This window comes from Mastacembelus armatus, chromosome 1 (assembly GCF_900324485.2).
Source record: "Mastacembelus armatus chromosome 1, fMasArm1.2, whole genome shotgun sequence".
Classification (NCBI taxonomy): domain Eukaryota; kingdom Metazoa; phylum Chordata; class Actinopteri; order Synbranchiformes; family Mastacembelidae; genus Mastacembelus; species Mastacembelus armatus.
Genome location: NC_046633.1, coordinates 1,178,812 through 1,201,895, shown reverse-complemented (window position 1 = coordinate 1,201,895; position 23,084 = coordinate 1,178,812). Strand labels below are relative to the sequence as shown.

General features: G+C 43.7%; 1 protein-coding gene across 1 annotated transcript; it reads right to left on the bottom strand.

Moving 5' to 3' along the window:
* Positions 1 to 11,374: 11,374 nt before the first annotated feature.
* On the bottom strand, positions 11,375 to 21,702 carry hoga1 (4-hydroxy-2-oxoglutarate aldolase 1). The gene is made up of 8 exons (XM_026302323.2): positions 21,163 to 21,702; positions 20,312 to 20,440; positions 19,079 to 19,206; positions 18,618 to 18,752; positions 14,769 to 14,865; positions 13,071 to 13,204; positions 12,282 to 12,432; positions 11,375 to 11,637 (listed from the first exon to the last, which is right to left on the bottom strand). Exons 1-7 carry the CDS (start codon positions 21,359 to 21,361, stop codon positions 12,283 to 12,285), a joined length of 972 nt encoding a protein of 323 aa, XP_026158108.1. The 5' UTR covers positions 21,362 to 21,702; the 3' UTR covers positions 11,375 to 11,637; position 12,282.
* Between the last annotated feature and the right edge of the window lie 1,382 nt (positions 21,703 to 23,084).

The window sequence follows — 23,084 nt, the reverse complement described above, 5'->3', positions numbered from 1 at the left end:
CTGGGAAACTCTGATGGGAAATAAACAAATACAAATACACAAATTAGCAATTTTATCAAAAACTCAAAAATATAAAAAAAACTATCAAAATTAATTTCCCTTATAATTTAATCTGGAAATTATAAGGACGCTTTTTGGAAATATCCTAGTGATCACTTTCTAAATGTTAGACAGTTGGAAAATAAGACCCATAAAATAATAATATAATAAAATAAAATAAAGCAAAGCATTACATGTATGGACCATAGTCTTTTCAAATATATATATAATATCTAATTAATTTAAATTATTTTTTGTGCAGAGATTTTTTAGTCAATCCAGCACAAGTAGGTAGAGCATTAAAATGTAAACTTTTCAATCACAAAATGAAAAGTAAATGAAGATTAAGATGAAAAATCATCTGTTGATCTTTGGCAAACTTTCAGCATGAAGCATTTCTTTGTCAACAAGTTTTAACTCAAACATAATTTCATTTTTGAAATATTTCAGTATTCATGTTTCCAAATCAGTGCTTACTGGGCTCCCTCCTTGGTCCCTTGGCATTAAAGTGTCAGTGAGATGTCAGAAAGGTGGAGGTGTTGGCTGAAGAACCCGGGAGCTCTGTCTTTGCTGTTTTTCTGTCACTCAGTGCCGTTACAGCTCAGTCTGATCACAGATCAGCGGGAAGCTCCTCCTCAGTGCCAACCACACGGTGCCAACAGGCTGCGGCCGACCCAGAATCAGTGGCTGATCACCAGAGAGGAAGTGTGTGGGGGGGGTGGGGATGCACGGCGGAGGGGAGTGGAGGTGCCTGCAGTGCAGCGGGCTGGAGTAATGAATGCAATTTCAGTTTTGGACGTGCAATTTGATAATAACGTGCAATTTCTGCCTGAAAGCAAGATTCTCCCTCCAGCTGGTTTTACTGTGGGAAATGAGACGCTGTGGGTCCGTGGGTCAGCTCCTGAAAAAAGAGTCCGGGTGTCTGAGTCTATGACTCCGACCACGAACATACCTGCAATTTTCACATGAAATTCCATGTTTTTACAACCCGTGATGTCTTGAAGGGAAAAGTCTTAATTTTTTTATCAGGAATCCACACCGTGCTTTACCTCCATGTCGGGATTCATTCACTAAAACAAGAATCATCTTTGTTTTTCAAATGAAACTCCCAGTTTTTCCCCAGGAGGCAAACGCCGTTGCAGTCTGCTCCATCCAGCCTGTTGTCTCTTTTTGTGTCACATCCCTGATTAATGATGTCACTTTCAGTGTTTATTGTTTGTGTGTAAACACTGAACATTCCCCGCTCGGAAGAGAAATATGAAAAAAGAGGTGTAAGCATCAGTGTTGTGATTTTAACAAAGCTTGCGATGAGCTTTAAGTAACACATATTTCTGGTGTGCATCGTGCCTGCTGCGAAATCGGCGTCTGTGTAATGAGACGTGTGTGTGTGTGTGTGTGTGTGTGTGTGTGTGTCGTCGTGCAGTGGGTGGGGGAGGGCCCATTAAATAGAGTTAACTGTTGTTATGTGATTACGTCTGAGTAGGATTCATTTAGGATGTGGTTCGGGGGCTGATGTCGCTCTCAGTGACCAGCGGCTACATGGAAAACAGCCGACCTGGTGGAGGCATCTCACACCTTTTAATTGGCTCTGGGATCTGAGACACTGAGGTGTTTTTTTTTTCTTTTAGACGGGGGGGGGGGTGTCATGTGCACTTCAATAATCTGTCAGTCTCTGTCAGACACTGTGTTATTACCAGGAAAAACCTTTGTGACTATGTTTTTATTGATTGTTTTGTTATTATTTAGCTGGATGATCCTTCACAGTCACAGAGAGAACGGTGGATCACAGAACCCTTTAAAACGCACCTTAAGATCTCAACTTGAAAAGTTGCCATTTGATATTAACCTGTAAAGTTTTCACTGTCTGTCTAATGTTCACGTCTCACTGTGACGAGTCTCCATGAAGAACTTGCCCTAAAACAGAATTCACAAAAGCCAAAACGTCTCATTGAGCTGAAGCTGCAGGACGAACACACTGTGGCTCAGCTCGGCCTTCACAGACATCACCTTTAATGTGTGTGTGTGTGTGTGCTCCTCAGTTGTCTTTTACTATCACACAGTTTTACTTCAGTCAAACTAGTAGTACTAGTACTGTGACAATACTACAAGTAGAAGTCCTGCACTGCAGATAGGGCTTACAGTTGTGTTTTTGTGTTTGCTGTAGCTGAGTAAACACCAGAAACCAGGACAAGGGGGACGAGTTCAGTTACGGGTCAGCGAGTTCCTGTTAGGGGGAAAAGGCCTAAAATTTCCTTTCACCTCAGAAAGTTGCAGTTTTCACGTCACTGTGCTGTGGAAACTGCCTTTACTTCATCCAAAGGCTCAGCCACCACAAAGAAAAGGGTTAATATTCACAAACGTTCACCATTTTCATCCACGATCGCTGAGATAACTGGATGTCTGGCGGGTCCAGGCTTTGTGCTACACTACTACATGTGATGGATGTAAGAACGGCTTTCAGTCTCCTTATTTAGCAACATCAGTTTCTTTGTCCAGCCCTATCGTATTTGGATCATCCACAATAAAAGAGAAAGATGCAGTTCAGGAAGTTAATTTTCACCCTAAACCTCAAATCTTTGTCTGAATTCTGTTTTAGAGGCGATTTTAAATAATCTAAGGATACTCGATGATTTTTTTTAAATGGGATTTTTGAACAATTTTGAGGCTCCTCCTTGTTTCTTCTTCACTGAGGCTCAATGACTGTTTGTTTTACACAAGGATTCTGTCAAAATCCAAACCCGATTGTAAAGGTTTATATTTTTTTTGTGTGTGTGTGTTTATTCCTCCCTCCGACCTTATTCTGTGCCGAGAGAAACTCTTTACCTCTGTCACTTATTTGACACACACACGCATGAGACGGGAGATGTAATCAGTGCCACAGCTTTGATTAGTTAATTAGTATTCACCTCTAGCACTCTTGAACACACACAGAGTGGAGCCTGTGCCGGCCTGATGTACGGCACAAACAAAACCAAACCCATTACCATAATCGCCACTGTAATGAGAAAATATGGACAGAGCATTTCACAGCCCTGCAAATGTTGCTCAATGAGCGAAAAATCAAAAACAGTCATGAAGGACACAGAGGGGGTTTAATGAGTGCCTGAACAAAAGCCTTCTTCTACTGTGCTTTGAAAACTGCCTGTTGTACTAACTCTTTCTTAAGTGTTGCTTTTTTTAAAATTTATTTATTTCTGAAGCTCTTTGTATTTTCTCAGTCTGCTGAAGAAAAGCAAGAGACGCAGTGTGGCTGTGCAGGCCTCTGCAGCTCGTTTCAAATATCTGGGAAACAGGAAAACACTAACTGTTGAGTGCCGTCACCTTTAACTACAAACTCAACAACAAATATACAGTTGAATTAAAAGATTTTCACCAAAAGCTGAAACATCACGAGCATCGTGGACTGAACAGGCGTACCTAATAAAATGCTCTACGAGTGTGTATTTAAATTAAAGCTTCTAAATTTTAGATTTTTAGCAACAGAGGGAAAATGAATTAGGTGGTTCGGTTTACCCAGGTAACCAGGTCTCACATTATCTAGGTGGTATAGTTTCATTTGGAAATATTATAGAAGTTATCAAAACATCAAAAAATACTTACCAAACTAGGGGTTAGTGGTAAATAATCAAGTTGCATTATGGGAAATGTGGGATGTAGCGGTTTGGTGCTGCAGAGCCATGACACCTCTCTGGGCTCTGATGTCTAAACTGTGATAATTATTTTTTAAATCTGCCCTTTAAAAGCCCCAGATCACGCAGAAGTGTAACACTAAACGACTGCAGACAGATTCACAGAGACTAATAATGAAAATATCAAATTAAAACTTATCACCAGCCTCAGAAATATAAGTTTAAAACAAAAAAAGAAGGTCAACTTTCTGCAGCTCGTGGTCTTTGCTCAATTCTCTGCATCAGGTGTTTCTGAACTTAATAAACTGCAAAACTATGTCACAAATATATTAAATAAATAATAAAAGTCTTTAATCAGAGTCAAAGCTGATATATTCAATGTCTGTGTTCTGTCAGTTTCTAAAACGTGATTCATTTTGGGGAAATTGGTTGGAAGCACAGAGAGAAATAACAATTGAAACTACTGATACTAAAACATAAATTCCAGCAAATTCAATTTAGATAATGTGGGACCTTCTTAACCAATCACACGTAGATGTCTCACACGAGGCTCCGTCCCTGTTTCGGCACCTTCAAAACACTGAAAAGCTTCTGAAGCCTGTTGTTGTTGTTGTTGTTGTTGTTGTATTTGTCACAAAGCCATAATGTCACTTCTGTCGTTTCTGGTGATTTGATCGATTTCACAAATGAAGAGCAGTATTTACTATTTTGAATGGAAACAGAAAAAATAAAGAAAGTGCATGAAACTGAACCAAATGATCCGTTTGTTTGTTTTTTTGTTTTTCCATCCTCTGAGCGTAGGCGTGAGAGGCTGCTGGGACACACAACCACAAGTCAACACACGCAGGCATATGGAGGGATTTTGAACTCTGATCACTCATCTCGGCAGGTGTAGCGATTATTTGCAGAGCTCGGCTGTCAGAAACCCGTCTCCTCACCTCCCCCCCGCTCGGTCCTTCCCTCCCCCCACCCACTCACCGCTCCGCTGTCACTAAAATAGCTTTAAGGTCTGTTTAGGTTGGACTTTAACCCTGCCGCCTATTTCATCTCCTTGGCAACCGTCCATAGTTCCCTTAATTTGTATCATCTCAATCCCAAGTGCTGCAGCAGTTTTGCCTGTTTGCCCCTAATCATGGAGCCTGTTGCCATGGCAAAGTATTTAAATATGCTCTGCAGATAATCTTCACCTAACACACCAGAAGTGTGTGTGTGTGTGTGTGTGTGTGTGTGTGGATGCATTGTTTTGTTCCTTCACTAAAAATGAATTCCCTTTCCCCCTAATCTCATGGTTCATATCTGACTTTGTTTTTTAAATTTCATTTTCCAACGATATAATTTCTCATCACCCTTTTTCTTTTCTTATTCTTTCCATCTAATTCCACAGGGAGGGATCTCCTATTTTCTATTTCACACATTCCTTAAAGAGAGTAGGCTTTGTCTCTTATCTTATCAGTGAAGCTTCACGGTTCCCAAACGCTTTGGCCAATGTTTAGAGAGGAAGTGCACGCGGCATACTGATAAGAGAGGCCTGGCACTGCGGGGACGCACATGCAACGGCAAGAAATAAAAACTGGCAGCATGAAAAGAAGAAAAGACAGAAAACACACACCCAGCATGGTTTTTGCCTAGTTTTAATTGCTCTGGGTTCCCACCGCTCACTACAGCACACGTGGGACTCTCTGTATGTTCACGCTTCACTGTAAACACGCATGCATGAGTGCATTGGGCTGCGGAGCTATATAATAGGTGTATTCATCTGCTAAATAAAAATTTTAGCAGCTCTTACGATCCCACTCTGAGCGGCTGCAGCTTAAGGATGAGAGGGGGAGGGGGAGGGTTGGACGGATACGTCACACCAGACCTCCACAGATCATGAGTCTGGTTTCAGTGGAGACGGTTTAAATGGTGTTTTATAAATTCAAATCATTATCATCTTGTGGGATTCACAGGTTAAAACTCAAGCTGTAGTTAGCTGGTGTTTGAATGGGGTTTTAAAACACAGACACATGATTGAAACATTTAATTAAGGCTGGGCAGAGCACTGACATATGTTATGTTTATTCCCCCAACTGTTCATCGACACTGTACGGTGGCCCTGAGGTTCAATTTCCAAACTGTTTTGGGCCATTAGAAAAATAAGTGGCGGTGCTGGTTTTAAAAAACTTCTTGTCTGAAAAAAGAAAATCACATCTCATGTAAGAGAAAGTTGGGACTTTCACAATAAGGCACCTGACAGCATCTGAACGTACACGTCATAATAAAGCTCTGTGCACATCTTGCACCCACACTCGACCTGTGCCCACGAATATATATAACCTTTGACCTCTGGCACAGCAAAAGGTGTATGTCCTGAGACACAGCAGCAGGTGGAACAGTGTCTCCTTCTTTCTGCAGGTCACGGCCGAGGTTGTGATTGACTGATATCTATCCCAGCTCTACTACAGTTACCTTTAAATAACACTTCCTGTCCGTCAAAGGAATCACAGCTTTACTTTGATGAAGGTTCCAGTTACTGTGAGTGATTGTAATAGCACCGTCGCCACAATAGCTCGCATGCTTTCCAATTTGAGCCATGGTTTACTTTTTTTTTTTTCCAGGTGACCTAAAGAACAAAGACTATTTAAAGCATCTTTTGATTTGAGCAATGTTTTTTATTTTTTCACTTGAGCCTTTTTTAAAAATCAGCATCTGAATTTATTTTTCCAATAGTCAAAAATCAGTTTTGTTATATTTCCCTTCAGGGCCACCGTAGTCCTGCCTTTGTCAGTTCACATAATTTAATTAAACGCATTCAATTATGAGACTGTCTTGCCAAGAAAACCTTTATTTAGTGAGAAAATAACCTAGTAAGGACTATATGTATGTGTTAAGGACTGTACATTAGGCTTGTGTCAACAACAGTTTACTATTCACTATATAAAACCACCTCTAGTGCTCTGCATGGTGCTGTCTGAGTGCTGTTCTCGAATGCCAATTATGTCCAATTATACCCTATATAGTGGACTATTCCACAACGCATGCATCTATAGTTAGAACCTAAGATCTGAATGCCACCCTGCACTGCACATATAGAAAGACCAAGGAAATATAGATGATTTAAAGATGAAGACTATTGGAAACTGAGGGATGGTGCGTCAGACATCTCCTTGTGGAGCGTTTCATTAACCCATCAATGGTTAAAACAGCTGTGGGAATAAACATTAAGTTGGACAAGACTGGGGCTGAAAAAGCAGTCCTGGACTATGACCCAGGTCTCATGTTGGATGCTGCAGCGACATCGCAACGTCCTTAGACTCTGGCCAGTCTGTCTCTGACAGAGACTAATTGTGTGATTGTGCAGCTATTTGATTTTAGAGATATAATTAAAAATCATCAAAAGTCAGAACTCTGATCCATATGTTCATTTTGTTCTCCAGATGATCAAATCAAGTCTTTATTATAGTTTCTCCCTCGGGCTACTCATCACGGCACATCTTGATTTTAAGACCAGGACACATTAATTTTATGGTTATATTTTAACATTTCAACATGCTGCTGCTTCCTCGCTGCAGGCGATTCAGGCACACACACACACACACACACACACACACACACACACACACACACAAAAGAGGAGGGGGAGGGCAGGCAGTGCACCGAGGGATGTGAAGACATGATCTGCATATTCAACATTCGGAGTCCCACACTTTAATGCTCAGATGCATCTCATCCAAATGTGTGTTCTGTGGATTCCTGCAGCTATTTCATGGTACTACACACGTTGGAATGCACTTTTTGTTCTTTATCTTAAAGGTATTTGAAGTTCAGCATTCTGCCTCAAGACACAGTGTAGGTGGAGAGTGTGATGATGACAGCAGAGGTAAAGGTCTCCAGTCGAGAAAAGGTGGGAAGTCCAGCGTGTGTTGTGGCTGTTCTGAATTCTGATCAATCAAGGCAGCTGTGGGTGTAAAAACTGTTTTTTTCTGCATCTTCTTGGAGCAAAGAGGCTCATCTGCAAGGAAGATCTTTCGCCCTTCTCAACCACAAGTTTTCCAGGAACCTTTTCACCTGAAGTTTGACAGGGTCTAAATTTAGGTCCAATGTATCTTAAAAGTCAACGTGTGACTTATCACACTGAACAAACAGTTTGAGCACAGCTCCCAACTGTCTGTGAACATTAGACAAACCAGATTAATGGTTTAATGGTTTAATAATTAAACCGGATGGATAGACTACATGGACTGTGGACACGTGTCCCAAATTTGATGGGAATCCACCCCAGTAGATGTTGAGATATTACAGCCTACACTACATTCAGCCAGGATGCTAGTGTGGCTAAAACAAACGTCTCCCTGAAGCAGTTACAGGGCTACACGTATCTGAAAACGTGAGTGTCTGCATACAGGACATGTGATTTACAGCTGAAGTTGATCTGTAGTTTCTGTTAATGCTTCATGCGGACGAGCTCAGTGAAGGAGCGGCCTGTGGATTTCCTGTGTGCAGCTGATGAACAAAATAGTCCTTTAATATTTTCAGTCTTTTCCACAATGTCAAACTACAGCCACCTTTGCTATCTAAAGAGGACACGAACTGTCAAGTAAATTGGTCATTTAGAGTATTGGAACAATCGGTGCTGCCTTTTTGTTTCTCTGCTGAGCATGTTCTTCATCTGAGCCAAGAAATAGGTCATGCAGCTGCTCAATTATGCTTAATTTTAGATCTACGACGCCCAGTTTAACTAGTTCTTAATCAGGTTATCTCTACCTTGGTCGCTCGCTGCTCCCTGTGCAGCCCCCTGATTGGGCTGGCATCCAGCTGCCGAGCTCCATCGAGACCAAAATCTCCCTGAAATCTCTGGGCTTATTAATGGGCCCTGAAATGCTCCGTGCAGTCATTCAGCTAGAGCTCCATCCTCATCAACTGTGGTGTTTTATTGCTAGATATTATCTGCTGCCTCAACCACCATCTCTCTCTCTCTCTCTCTCTCTCTCTCTTTTTCAGGGCAATAATCTATAATTTTGTTATTGTCAACTGATCAAACCAAAATAAAAAGACCAAAGTCAGGCTCTTCTCGTTATTTTTAGCCGTCCCAACGTTTCTGTGCCACTCAGTCCTCGTCTTTAAAAATGGGTCACGGCTAAGAGTTGCATTGTTTCGAACAGGTCTGGTCACTTCCTAAAAGAGCTGAGCGCTGCAGTTTTTAGGAAGCGTTTCTCACACATAAGTAAATAGTGCACTGGTGGGGGACTATTTTCAGTTGGCCAATTAATCCACATTTTGGTTCTCTAGTGAGTATATGGGACAGCAGAGTGGTGTGTGTGTGTAACATACAGTAAAGACTCAGGGTCTATTCGTTTAGTTAGTTTTGGTCTTTTCCTGCGATTTGTTGACGTCAAGAAAATTACAGATAATATCACCAGATTTTATTTTCTTTAAACATCTGTTCAGCTGCCTCCTGCCTTCTACACACAAACACACAGTTCGGTCATTCTCATTCATACGTTTTGTTCAGGTCTTGATGCCACATACAGTAGTTCAGACCAGGCGACCAGACAAAAAGCCTTTCCTTGACACATTCAACCGATGTTCAGGAGTCCACATACAAATCACAGCATGGTAAGAAGCAGCAGAAAGTACCTGCTGGGTCTTACAGGAAAAACACATTAAAGCCAGGCCTGCCTTTTCAGATGTTTTAAAGGCCAAAGCAGAGAGTGTACGATGAATTTGAGTGTGGACACACTCTTGGAAAGAAGGGGGGCGTGGTGTGAGTCAGTCAGCAGCAGCTAACCACAGGGAAGGACGAGGAGAGGGTGGGGGAGGACCAAAGAGACGGGAAGGGAGAAACGAGGGGAAAGGGGAATCTAGGAATCTCTTAAGCTAGAGTTTAATCCGGGGTGCTGTCAGAAGGGGAAGCAGGACTGGTTATTACACACTAGACGACTCAGAGAGGTCACCGCATCGCCTGCAGGAGGGGGATGCACAGAGGAGAGAGAGGCAGGAGGACGAGCAAGCTGAGAGCAGAGAGAGGTGGTGGAGGCGAGGAAGGGCGGAGGAGGAGGAGGTGACAAATGACTAACTAGTCAGGTGTGGAGGGACGATGCCGAGGAAACAAGAGGGTACAGACAAGCAAGGGAGAGAGAACATGTGTCTGTGTGTGGGGGTTGACTTGATGTCCTCTCCGTGTCATCCTCCTCCTCCTCCTCCCTGTGACGCTGCAGCACTGAGGGCGGTTTTTGCTGACTCGCCACTCGCTCGCCCCGTGAGCAAGAGTGAGATACGCACTGGCCCCCCCTCCCCCCGTGGGCCGACCGCCGGCGTTGGCATCATCACCCCCCCGGGTCCAGGAACCAGCTAATTGAGATCAAAGGGACGCCCTTGACACACTGCAGGTAGTGGAGGACGGTGGGACGTGTCGCCTCCGTGTGGCTGCTCACTAAAACTACAATTAGTTCAAAACCAATCTCTCAACCAAAAGGTTCAAATGATGATCTGCGGGCCCTTTAATGATTTATTGTTAATGCACTGACTGAGTTTCAAGAGGCCCCAGGGCGAGATGTTTCAATACAAGCTATGAAAATTTATCTAAATTTTTAATTAGGAAACTTCAAACCTGATGTTCAGACTCTGTCTCTCTTAAAGGAATAATAAATTAGAGCCAAACAGTATGACTGTAAAAATAATCTTCTCAGATATTTCTTTGTAGTTCTTAGTGTTTGCTCTTTGCAGGTAAAAATCTGAAGCATTGACACCACCCTTGGAAAGAGCCTTTAGAGGCAAGTGACAAGAATTCACGACCTCCTTGAACAGGTGTCCCAGACAAAAGCATTTTCTGGATATTGTCTCTGGTGCACAGTTGATGCTTCCTGTGACGCTCCCAGACAGAGAAGTCCTTGAGCCTAGAATGTCTTTCATACAGAAAAGTTTAGAGCCCGACTCTTTCTTTGTCTGTGAAAAATGATTTTTAAAACCTTTGCTTCCTTCAAAACGCACAGGTGGAATTCACAGCAGCAGAGTAAATGCTAAGCTCTGCTTTTATAACGACAGTGGCTCTGTTCACTGTGTGTTATGTCCCTGACACACCTGATCTTCGTGAAGCGGAGGTTTTTGTCACACAGTTAAAAACGGGTTTGGAAAGTCAGATAAATGGTTGGATATTAAACAAACGTAAAATATTTCAGCAAATCCAAAGTATTTCTAATTTAAAACTCAAAAATATATCAACATAAAATGTGACCAGCTAATGACTTTGACTAATTCAAGCGGCTGCACCCCACTCCAAACTGTGACTTCAATATTTTTTTATTCTGTAGTGTTTATTATTTCTCTTTATATATTTCCTTAAATATTTTCACCTCTTATCTGATAGCAGCTAGCTGAACAGCATAAAGGGTCTGGACTTTGGGATTTTGGATTTCCACCTGCTTTATTTCCAAAAGGTTTCTCCCTCGTCCCCCTCATGGTCGAACAAGCAGGCGAGGAAGGTGGAGGTCCGCCCCAGACCCCAGGGCCTGCTCAGGCAGATCTGACTTTTAAAACATTATAACTCCATCTAGATGTTCTGTTTCTCTCTGAGATGCATCACTTTATGAATCTTAAGAGACTCCAGCTGCGTCTTTAATTAGGAACTTATTCTAAATCTCCCAGTGAACCAGCACTGAGCCAACATGCACAATACCAGTTGTGAAATGTGAAAATACAAAGAAAGCAGGGCCTTTAAAACAGACTGATGACCAAGTGTCTTACACACGTTTCATTTTATTAAGCAAACATGGAACCTGGGACTATTTTCTCTCAGCGACGACCACAGAATGAACGAGGGTGTGTACATCACAGGAAATGACTGAGCTCAATTTAAATAATGCTGATGCTGTCAGGATACATCTGTGAATATTAACAAGTCAAGTCATTATCCTCCAATTTCCACCACAGCCGAAACGCACGAGGCTGAAAACAGGACGGGACCCCGGTGTCCTCGGTGACCGATGCGGCCCTGAAAGCAGCAAACACACACTGACTTTAAAACATCTGAAACCATGAAACATTCAGAGCTGAAGCTGTGGCAAATCAGGCTGATGTTGCTGTCAGAGTTGTCAACTGCATAAAGAGCCTGTAATATTCCTCCAAGGGAATAAAGAGGCTTATTTTTACTAATAAGACTCTCAGTGTGCAGGATGATTACAACATGCGGAGAGTGTGTAACGTTTGCACCACAATGGGAACATTTATGAAACACTGTGCATTTTCTGTCACAGCACTTGGACTGTGAGCTGCAGAGGAAAGATTCAGAAGGAAATAGTTTGTCCTGGAGAAAAAAGAACAGGTGAGAAAGGTGTGATCACTAACTTCTCAGGGAGAAACGACTCTTAAACAAAACCTCTTTCTCTTCACAGCGAACGAAGGGAAACAAGTTATTTCAGTGAAATGCAATAAAAACTATGACACTGGGTCAAACCTGCAGCAGTGATGGTCTGAATGAGTTAACCTGGTTATTTGATGCCTCTATGAGGCCGTGAGGCAGCCACAGGTTTATTTTCATGCCGTCTCTCACTGATTTGAGCAGCTACTTGAAAAGGTTTGCAGGTAAAGTGGACACACACACACACACACACGCACACGCACACGCACACACCTCACCTCACAGCCAGCCGTTGGATGAAAAGTCCCGCCTCAGCTGCTGGACTTCGGCCTCTGTGACAGGCTGAAGAGGCGAGCGACAGGCACCGCCATGCAAACCGAACCACTCCATCGCCTGCTTGAGGGCGGGAACTCCCAGCTTCCGGGTCACCTAGCAACACAAATCACCAATCAATGCCCGCGCTCCCCCCCCCGAACAGAAATTGCAGCTTATCGATAACACGCTTCAGCTCAGATGTGCTCAGTGTCCGCGATCGATGCCTGGCTGCTGGGCTGTGTCGCTGTGATGTAAGATGGCAGGTTGGTGCAGGTTGGTGGCCGTGGCCTCTAACACGCCTGTAGCCTGAAACACGTCACTCAGAGCCGTTGGCTCAGTGGCCAGTAGCTCGCGACCTTCCACCTGCACTTAGAAGACCAAACCCAACTTATACCAAGATTTTACCCCTTAGTCATTTCACTAACTGCAGAAAAACAACACACTGCAAAGTAACAGTGAAAAAGGTAAATACACACAAGATAAACAGGCTTTTTGTTCTGATGATGAGACAAATGCGGTCTTTAAATTAGCTTCACATTATTAACCCAGCACATGGAAGAAGACGGGCTGGATGTGAGGTTATTCAGTGAAACGTGTTGGAGCTGCAGACCTATTGTGTGTTGTCGTTGCGTCTGAGGCTTAGTGCCACCGGTGCGATTACGGCGGACCGCTCGTCAGCAAAGTGACTAAAGCTCCAGTCTGTCGGTGTTTGTGGATCTGCGAGTGTTCGCTGTGCAGCAGATGGTACTCACGGCGGCGTTGGGCTCGATCAGACGCTGCTGCAGGACTCTGGCTTCCTCCCAGCGACCGGACACACACAGAGTCTGCAGCTCACACAGCTCCCTGCCCAGTACATTCGCCAGTGCACACACTCCGCCAACCGCACCTGCAGACACACACACACACACACACGTGTTATTTTCTATTCTGTTTTAAAATTGAGACACAAAAAGGCATCATCTCATTGAACAGCATGTTTGGAGAAATGAATAATCCCTCTACAGGTGATGCACGGTGCCCTGTGAGATCAGTTCGAACTCCTTCAGCGTTGAGTTTTCACATGACAGCATGTGTGACTGAACACAAAAGGAAAGCCCGAGGTCTGTTTTCTGCCTGTGTTCAGGCTGAATTCCTCTTAAATGAATGCATCCATCATTCTGCTGCTTTTACAGTTGTCAACACATAACAGATGTAAATGATTAACTGTCAACACGCAGCGTTCCTGAGACACAAATCCAGCCTTCCATCCTTTTCTCAGTCCCTCCTGACAGATCAGTAGGCAGCGGCGCTGCGTGTTGTTTTTTTATTTACAGATAGATACACATATATTTCCCCAGGCAACAGGAAGCCGTGGCCTCTCGGGGTGACATCTCTCCGTCTGCGTCTGGTGGAGGAGAAGAGCAGAGTGTTGCCCTCGATCCGTGGCCTTGGAGTTGTTGTTGTTGTGAGGAGCCGAGTCGGCGGCTGCCGATGGGCAGATTCTCTCTCGGCCTGCCGACGCTCGGCTCACACCGCTGACGGCAGCTCACCTACCACTGCTGAGTGACAGGCGGGCTCCTCAAAACCCCCAAGAACACGAGAAGCTGAAGACGCTAATGAAATCACTACAGCTCATTAGTCCTCGTCCAGTGTGCGATTCAAAGGAAACTAAAAACAATTTATAGTTTTTTGTCACCTGCAATCTTCAGTTTAACGATATTAAGGATGTAAATGAGTTCACAGCTTTTGTCCAAACTGTTTTCACAGCTTCACACTTGTCTCCAGTGCAGACTCACAGCCACAGTCGGGGCAGACGACTAAATCCACTCAACACTGAGCTCCACTACATTTAATTCCCGTTACATCTTTTATTCTCTGAAAGGTTCTCTCTTGCTGTGTGTGTTTATTTTACATACTGAGGCCTGCACAGAGTAAGAGTGCTGCTGCAAAACACACAGTGAAACAAGCAAAGTGGAGTAATTGCACTCTGCTGTGTTTTATAGTGAAACACAGTGATGCAGCCGCCTGCTTGGTAAATATATATGTTGTTAGCGTGAAGACGTGTAGGACATGTGGCCTGCACGACTCCTTCAATTTTGCACATTCAGTGTAAAGTGACACATAATCCCTTTTGGGAGCTGCTCTATTCATCCGCAGTGTGAGCGAAATCTGAAACAACAGCAGGAAGTGACCCCAGAATGCAAGGGCTCATGGGTAGGAAGAGGGGGTGCTGACATGTGATAGCTGCAGTTTAGATTAGACCTGGTTTGTGTCTTGTGTTTCTCTGCCTTTGTGATTGTGCAGTGGGGGCCCAAAATGAAAGACATACAAGACAAGACATTTTCTTTACTTTGGTTTTGGATGAAAAGAAAACAAACAGTACGGGAGGTCGTAGCCTGGGGGGTGTGAAGGGAACCAGGCACTCCCTGTGAGGAACAACAGCTCTGTTAGTCCTGTTTAAGGCTTCTTACCAACACAATAGGCGGCCATGAGAAACCCCGCTGAGCCCGCCAACACCTGGAAATCCTGTGCTTTGGTTTTGTGAACAATCAGGCCGAGCCGTGTGATCTGAAAAACGGGAAAAACGAAACAGAGAAAAAGAGTTAAAAAAAAAAAAATCAGGATTCCTTTATCGTCACTCCTCCTGCTGTCTGGACTAATATCTGCTGAAGTTTTTATATTATTATTATCATTAATCCAGAGGGGGGCTGTCACTGGAGACAACGACAAACCAACATCTCACAAGTAAACAAATCACTCAAATTGAGATGAGCCTCAAAAAGGTTTTGGGAGGAGGGGATCGTTCAACATCCCAAACCAAAGGACGAGGACGAAGAGACTGAACAGACAAGAAAAAAAAAAAAAGAGGAACCGACTTCAAAAGAGGAGAAAAGGGAAGAGGAGGAGGATGGGGGAGGCTCATGAATAATTGATAGGCCTCCTATTTTCTTATGCCTCCTTTAATTCTCTTTTGCAAATCCACATAAGAATCCAAATAACCCTGACATGTTCAAAGGGAGCGTGAGACGACTGGTCTGCACATGCAGCTGAAAAAACTCCACAGGGAAAACCTGCAGCCTCCAGTTTCAGCTGGTCAGGTCTATTTTTAACCGCCGGGTGTCAATCAGTCTCCTCACATCAGTCATTTCAAACACACAGGACTGTAATTGATCAGTCGGTCAGGTTAGAGGAGCTCCTGCTGCCCTGAAAGCCTGAGCGCTCGGGATATTTAGACACAAGTCCTGAAAACCATCCTTTCACCTTTTAAATGTGGTGGAGCTCCTAAACTAAGATGGAGAACATGGCCAACGTGACACCTGAACATCAACATGTTGTTAATTGTGACACTGCAGGGGCTGTTCTTCAAGATCTGATTCTGAGACGTGTTATGGAGCCTCAGCAGTCGTCGGAGTTTTGAAACACTTTAGCTTATGTTATTCTGTCCGACTCCAAGCCTCCACCTTACTATCACACCGTCATCAATGGCAAACACAGCTACTTCTGTTTGTCGGCTCAAGAAACTGTGACGTTAACGTGGTCGTGGGATTGTTTGTGCACTGTCCAAGATCCAAACCACCCAATCAGGCTTCTTCTGCCACTTTACCCCAGAGGCCTTTAAACCAGGAGGCACCACCAAGACGTTTTCTCAGTGTCACTGAAATCTGAACACAAATGCATGATACAGATTATTTTTAGACTCAATATGGTGCAGACTTCCTGAGGACATTAGTTCCAATGTAAGTGAATTATAAATGATAAAATAGAATCAAATAGAAAAGATGCTGCTTCTGTTTCGAACTGTGCTTGAGAATCATTCATTTCTTCTTCTTTCTCTTTATTAAGAATTAAATCTGACACCTACATGTTTCAGAGTAGTTTTCTGTATATTCACGGGTACATCTGGAAACAGGAAGTATTAATATGGTGAATTAGTATATAAGGTGTATAATATAAAGCTCATGCATGTTTTTTCTAAGTGGGTTTTTAAAGGTGTGATTCAAAGTTGTCAAATCCATGTTGCAAATCAGTTTTTCTGACAATTTATCACGTGTCTCTGCTTCAGCCCCAGAATACAACCCACCTTGACACCTCATTTACACTAATTCATTCAAAACCTGTCACAACAAGTAAAAATGAAAGTTTGTAAAAGAGGTGTGAGGGTCAAAAGTCCTTCAGAAGCGCAGTAGAGGGATTACTTTTAATATTTGCTGTGTTGACGGCTTCAGCTTCGATACAAATGAACTGTGGAGTTTCTATAAAAAGGGGAAATAACGTTGTTAATTGTCACCTATGAAATGTAAAAATAACCTCATCAGACATGAGGCTGACGTCTTATTAGCTTGACAGAACAAATTGAGAACATGGAGGCAGTACCTCCAAATTCATTAGGACTGTGTTTGCGAGGACTGTATGTTTTTGGCTGCAGTGTTTCTGTGTTGTCATGTCATATGTAAGTGTTCATGACTATTTCTCAGATGCAAGCTGTTAAGACACAAATATAAATGCTCTGAGCTCCTGCAGGGTGTAATTATTTCACTTAGAGATGCTAATTGTTTGGATTGATCAGGCAGGTTGATTTGAGTCGATGTGCAAAGTCGATGATGCTTCGCCATAACGCCGTCTGTGTTCACATGTCTGGCACATACCGGAGGTGCACGGTGCTTTGAAACACCTGACGTGTGTGCAGAAAGTTGTTAAAGCAGTAAATATCATAAACATATGACATGAATTTAAATTCCACACATTCTACAGCTGAGAGCCTTTTTGAAACATGTCTTCTGCCTGTTAGTGTCTTAAGATTAAAGACAGGACACAGTGGTTGGACAGATGTCTTGACCAAGACCCAAACATGTGACAGCACAGTCCCCCAGATGTTTGCAGGTCTACCTGTCCTCTGTTTGTCTTCACTTATTCCCAGATGTCTGACTCCACATCTGTCACTCACTACTGATCATCAACATCATCATTGCTGTACAGGCAACAACAAACTACTGCTAAATCATCAGAGCCCAAAATAAACACACACAGAACCACAAATACTGTGTATATGTGAACAGGAAGTCCTGAATTTACGCAAACACATTTCACATGTGACGGTGGCCTGCTGGCATCCACACACAGACACACACAGACACACACAGACAGTGCAAACTAAAAAAAAAACAATGGAAGTTCATGCAATTTGAGATCAATCAGAGATGATTGTACAGTGATGCAAAGGCTGTCCACAGCTGTCTGCAGATAACACATCAATTTCCTCCTCCTGTACATATCCTTCTAGATCAGACTGAAATGACTCAATTCCACCGATGCTAAAAATATAAAGCTTGAATGATGAAGCCATTTGCCAAACAGCAGGAGCCGACCGATGTGGAGAAATCGGTTTGAAATCTTTCTGCAACTTGTCTGCCTTCCTCAAATCGACCCTACAGCCCTTGTTTTCTGCGTCTGGCCCCTTCACACCCACAGCTGAGAGGGGCCGCTCTCTGCTTGAACTAAGCCCACGCTGCTGCCTCCACACAAGTGGACAAACATGTTATTTCCCAAATCAAAAATCCATCTGCAACTTCTCGCAAACCCTTCCCACACACACAAAAAGGTATGAAGAGCTCGACAAGAGCAAACTCTTTCCCCCTCCTGTAATCAGCCCTGCAGGATAAAAACACACACTTGAGTTTTACAGTGTCAGCACACTGCAAACTGCTGCAGCCAGTTTACTGCAAATCGCACAGGAAGACTGTGCTGTTCTACTGACGGTACAGCATTAAAACCTCCCAACACTTCTACTTCACCGCAGGCAAATCCACTTTGCTTGTTCCAATAAGGCTCTGATGATGTTTCCACGCTTTCACAAGCGTCCTTATAGAAACACTGCTGCTTCAAACAGGCTCCTACGTGTTCGGAGGCCTAAATACTTTGAAATAGATTCATGTTCTGGCTAATTAGTGGTAAAGATGTGACAACATCAAACCGGCCTCTTCGTTTTTTAAATACTGTCATCGGTTTTCATTTTCTGGCTGACGTAGAACTTTAGTGGTTTCTGTCTGTGTGTTTGGGTGGAACACTCAGATTTCTGGCTCTGCAAAATGAGCTGAGAAAACTGATTAGACTGAAACAGATGAGTTTTCAGGAGGCAGGACATCAAATGAACCCTTCATACACGGGACCAGAGCAGCAGCTGAGCTGTCCTTAGGTTTCTGCTTCAGACTTATGGGGAAAAAAAGTATTTTGGATGTGGAAACATCAACAACTCTGCTCTCCCAGCTCATCAGGACTTCTATATGACACACAGATTGTCTTTAAAACCAGATGTTGCTTACATCTCCTCCGCTGTCTTTAAGGCCCACGATGTTCGGATGCTGAGACAGCTGCACCACAGCGTCCAGGGGCAGCTCCAGTCCCGTGTTGGCGGGCACGCTGTACAGAACCACGGGCACCGGGCTGCTGTCGGCCACCTGCGCGGGACACGGGGGATCAAACCTCACGTTCAAAAGCTCTGAGAGCTTCATGTTTGAATCCCAGGTTTCACCCTCCCTCCCTTAATTTCTACCTCATCTACAACAAATACTAAACTGGACATTATGTTTGACAGGAATGAATCTGTTCTGAGTTTTTCCAGGTTTCCTCTCAAATAAGCAGAGTCTCACTGCAGTTTCAATATGTTTTCACAATCAAATATTATTACTGTGACTGACAGATTCAAACCCAAAGACCTTTCATCAAGCAGAGACACTTTAAAATGAGATGACAGTATTTGTTAGACTGGCTGAGGTTGTCGGACCTTGGTGAAGTGCCGGATCAGAGCACGGCCGTCCATCCTGCCCCTGTAGAAGCAGGGCGTCACCACGAGGACGGCGTCGGCTCCGGCTGCTGCCATCTTCTCTGAGAGCTGCACCGTGGCTCTGGTGGCTGCACGCCGGGAAAAACATCTTTACTCTCTCACACACACTGAAGTTTCATTTGCAACTTTTTAACATCAGTCAAAAACCTTTTATTCAGACTGCGAGTGAAAGGACTGGAGGTGAAATCAGAGTAACTCATGACTGCAGGGGGGTTTTACACTTTCTGTTTCTGCACTTGTTTTAGCCGTTTGCCCCTCGGTTCAACATCTTCCAGTATATATTTCCTTTTTTCTACAAACCGTCTATATCTGCACGATGCATGTGGGTCAACTTAGACGCCGCTGCTTGTTTCTCCTGCTTTGCGAACTAAACTTTATGGAGAGTACGCGAGATGCAGGATGGAGGAAGGACAGACAGAATATCAGTGAAACAACGAGAAGGAAAAAAAACAAAGAGAAACGAGTGAAAAAATGGCCCCTGGGATGTGTAATGACTAAATATCTGTGAAATCAGAGCCATTAGGTTTTTACAGCAGTGACTGAGGAAGAGGAGGGAGAACTGAACTGCGCCACCAGTAAAACTGTCACCGACTCCACTTGACTTCAATTATCAGCCCATAAAGATGAGCACCAGCACCAGCGGCTCGTAATGAGCTTAAACTCAAGGCTGCTAAAATTTATCCTGAGCTCTCGGCACTTCTCACACAAAAGGGTTTCAGCATCAACACAATCTGTTATTTGTCTCCTGAACTGTTAATATACGCAGCTCTGAATAAACTCGAATGTGATTAATGCACCACTCTCAAAGTTTGATTTATCTTGTTCCTCTGAAAAACAGAGTTCAGACTGAATTAGCTGATAAATATCTTAGTTTACTCATTTGTTTAGTGTCTCTGAGACATTACAGCATTAAATAAACGTTATTTACACAACGTCATTGGTGACAACACACTGGAAAACGTCTGAGAGTGGAAACGGCTGCATTTGATTTTCCAGTGACTTTTCTTTCTGTCAGTGATTGTCATTAAGGAAGACAATAAAAGAGTCACAGATTATAACACGACTGCTGAGGTTTGGTAACAGACTTTCACTGACCCCTGGACTAACAAACACTGTGTTTACTGCAGGAGTGTGTGTACACACACACGCACACACACACAGACAGACACCTACATTCACAGCCTGATCCGGCCATCAGCAGTTTGTCTGCTGGCAGTGAGCGTCTGACAGCCCTCACCACATCCACCCGCTCCTCGTCTGTCAGGTACGGATACTCGCCGTTTGAGCCTTGAACCACCAGACCTGCAACAGAAAGACACGTCTCGTTTCTTCTGCAGCTGAACATCCGCCAAAACTAGTGGCCACATGCATCAGTGGGTGACACATTTTTGATTCATTATTAATTAAGGGTCTAGTGTAGAAAATGCTAGAAACCACTGGATCAGACTTTCCCAATTTTCTTTCCAGCCAAAAATCCAAACATGTTCAGTTACTGTGATGAGAAAAGCAGCAAAGCTTCACATCAAGTTCACAGCAAATGTTCTGAAAAATGAAATCATGTCCATGAATTTTTCACAGTCGCAGATGAACTTTCTGATCATCAACTAATCATGTAATCAATGAACAGCTTCAGCTCTAGTGGACAGTAGTACAGCAGGTACCATAGTACCGGAAGTGGTAATAGGATACTTTGCGGTAATATCAGCAGTACATGCTGTGTCAACCAGCAGAGGGCGCCAATCACCTACAGGCCTCCAGGTGATTTTACGTTTTTTCCTCCGTGTTGAACTTTGTCCTCTCCGTCAGGTCCCTAAACGACAACACCTGACTGAAGACCAGCGAATGAACCGACACCAGGTGTGAAGGGTGCCTCGTGGTCCCAGTACGTTTAGGTTACACCACAGATTACAACGTGAGGAGATGATTTCCCACGTGCACCCGATGAAGCACCGTGGGTCCCCTCCAGGCTCCGCTGGCCTCGCAAACACGCGTTTTGTTTTAGCTTTCTGTGTTTCAGACCTCACCTTTAAACGGGATCCTGACATAGCTCTGCAGGTTTTCTTCCAGTTTCTGGTAGTCCACGTCCTCCTTGGCCGTGAACGGAGTAGCAATGGGCGGATAAATCCCACTGAGGTCCAGTCGTGCAGCGACTCTGTGGCTCTGGTTTTGTTTCCACACGGTGCACTGGGGTCTCAGACCTCTCCAAAGTCGGGCGCACAGCATCGTGGAGCGTGATAGCGTGACCTGGCTGCTTGTGCCTACGTGCTGGGACTCAGTACAGCTGCTCCGAGCGAGGACAGTTAATCACTAACCCGTTTTTTGGTAAATATTGACAAGGACTGGTGATTTCTGGACAGCTCCTGACATGGACCAGACTCTTCACATCAAACGACGCTTCTGTCTGGACAGGAGTCGGTGTCTACCGGACACGTTTCGCTCTAACGCGGTGCGTAAAAGTTCATATGAGCCATTGCGCGTTTTTTTGTTTGTTTTTTTTTTGTTAATTTACCATAGTGACAAACTTTCATTCACTGAAACTTGTTTGCAAAGACTCCGAGGCGACTAGCAAACAATCCTAGTCCGTGCGTAATGTTGGCGAAGACCCAGATCTCCGCCCAGAAGCAAGAAGGGCTCATCCACCAGCAGCGTGTCTGGTTACATTTATGCTGAGACACACACTAATGTGCTTATTTATTTAAAAAGAAAAAATGAAGTTAGAGTTCAACAGAAAAAACCTTTAACCCAATGCAAAATGAACCCAAACCCACAGGGCTCGGTCTAGAGGTCCCACCTGTGGGTCCTGGATATACTTTGGGTAAAAGCGCACTTTAAATCCAGCCGCTAACAATGTCACACACTTAAATGTTTCTTTGTTTATTTCATATCTCTTCAATTCTTTAAACTTCTTTAAATAAAGATATACATTCTTTCACATTCATCTTGTCAACTCTCCAGTTTCTGTGGTCACAAGTTTTACAAGAGAAACAAAACCTGATGAGGCCTCAGGTCTGGATCAGGACCATAACCCACAGCAGCTCAGTAACTGGTGTAGCCGAGGTTTCTATGGTGCAGTGTGTGATCAGCCTGTAACACCAGTGCCACCATGTGGACAAACCTTTACTGGAATATCCCAGTTTGGAGCATTAATTTTAAATCGTGTGAAAGTGATTTTCAAATTGGGAATTGTATTTAAATTGTTAGTGAAAGTGGCCTGTGGTGTTAAACATCATGTCTGCTACATCAGGTCCAAAGGGAAACCTTTGGTTTTAGAAGGAGATGCTCATTATCCACATATGAGTTTAATATCCAGGTGTCTGCATAGTTTTGGCCACAGCTGTGATTGATGTCAATAATTCTTCCTGTAAATCACAGGAAGTCTGATCCATCACCTGATTAAACCCAACAAACTGCACAGAAGGTTCTGGTCTGACAACCTGAGTGTGGCCCTGCTCCACACAGCATCTCCAGAACAGGTCATAAAGCAAACACCTTATGTCAGTTGATTCTTTAAAGGAAGAAGATTTTTCACTGAAATTAGCACAAAACTCTGCAGGGGCAGGATAAACCACATGCAGTCAGGACTTTGGACGCCCTGGAAACTTAAATGGTCTGTTTAACACTGATCTATAGCTCATTAGTGAGTGATCTGACACCTGTAGTTAAAATGCACAGTATGCAGTATTCATGAAGCGTCCCTCATACACCAGGGTGACAACACACAATAATAAATATACTCTGATAGATAAACTGTGTAACTGAAGTAAGACATAGTACTAATCAGACTGAGCACATGGTAAAGCGTCAGGTCCTGGACTGGTACAGTCCTGAGCCATATCACAGTCATTTTTCATGCGCTGAGCTTCAGGCTATTAATAGAAAGTTACGTCACAGCTCGGTGGAGGGCGCATCTCTCTACAGCAGAATCAGAATCAGCGCCGGTAACGCG

Excerpts from the sequence above, each read along its gene's own strand:
- hoga1 (XM_026302323.2), bottom strand. The coding sequence starts at position 21,361 with ATGCTGTGCGCCCGACTTTGGAGAGGTCTGAGACCCCAGTGCACCGTG. Across the intron at positions 20,441-21,162 it reads TGTCAGGATCCCGTTTAAAG|GTCTGGTGGTTCAAGGCTCA; the intron begins GTGAGGTCTGAA and ends TTTCTGTTGCAG. Across the intron at positions 18,753-19,078 it reads TGATCCGGCACTTCACCAAG|GTGGCCGACAGCAGCCCGGT; the intron begins GTCCGACAACCT and ends TGTCCCGCGCAG.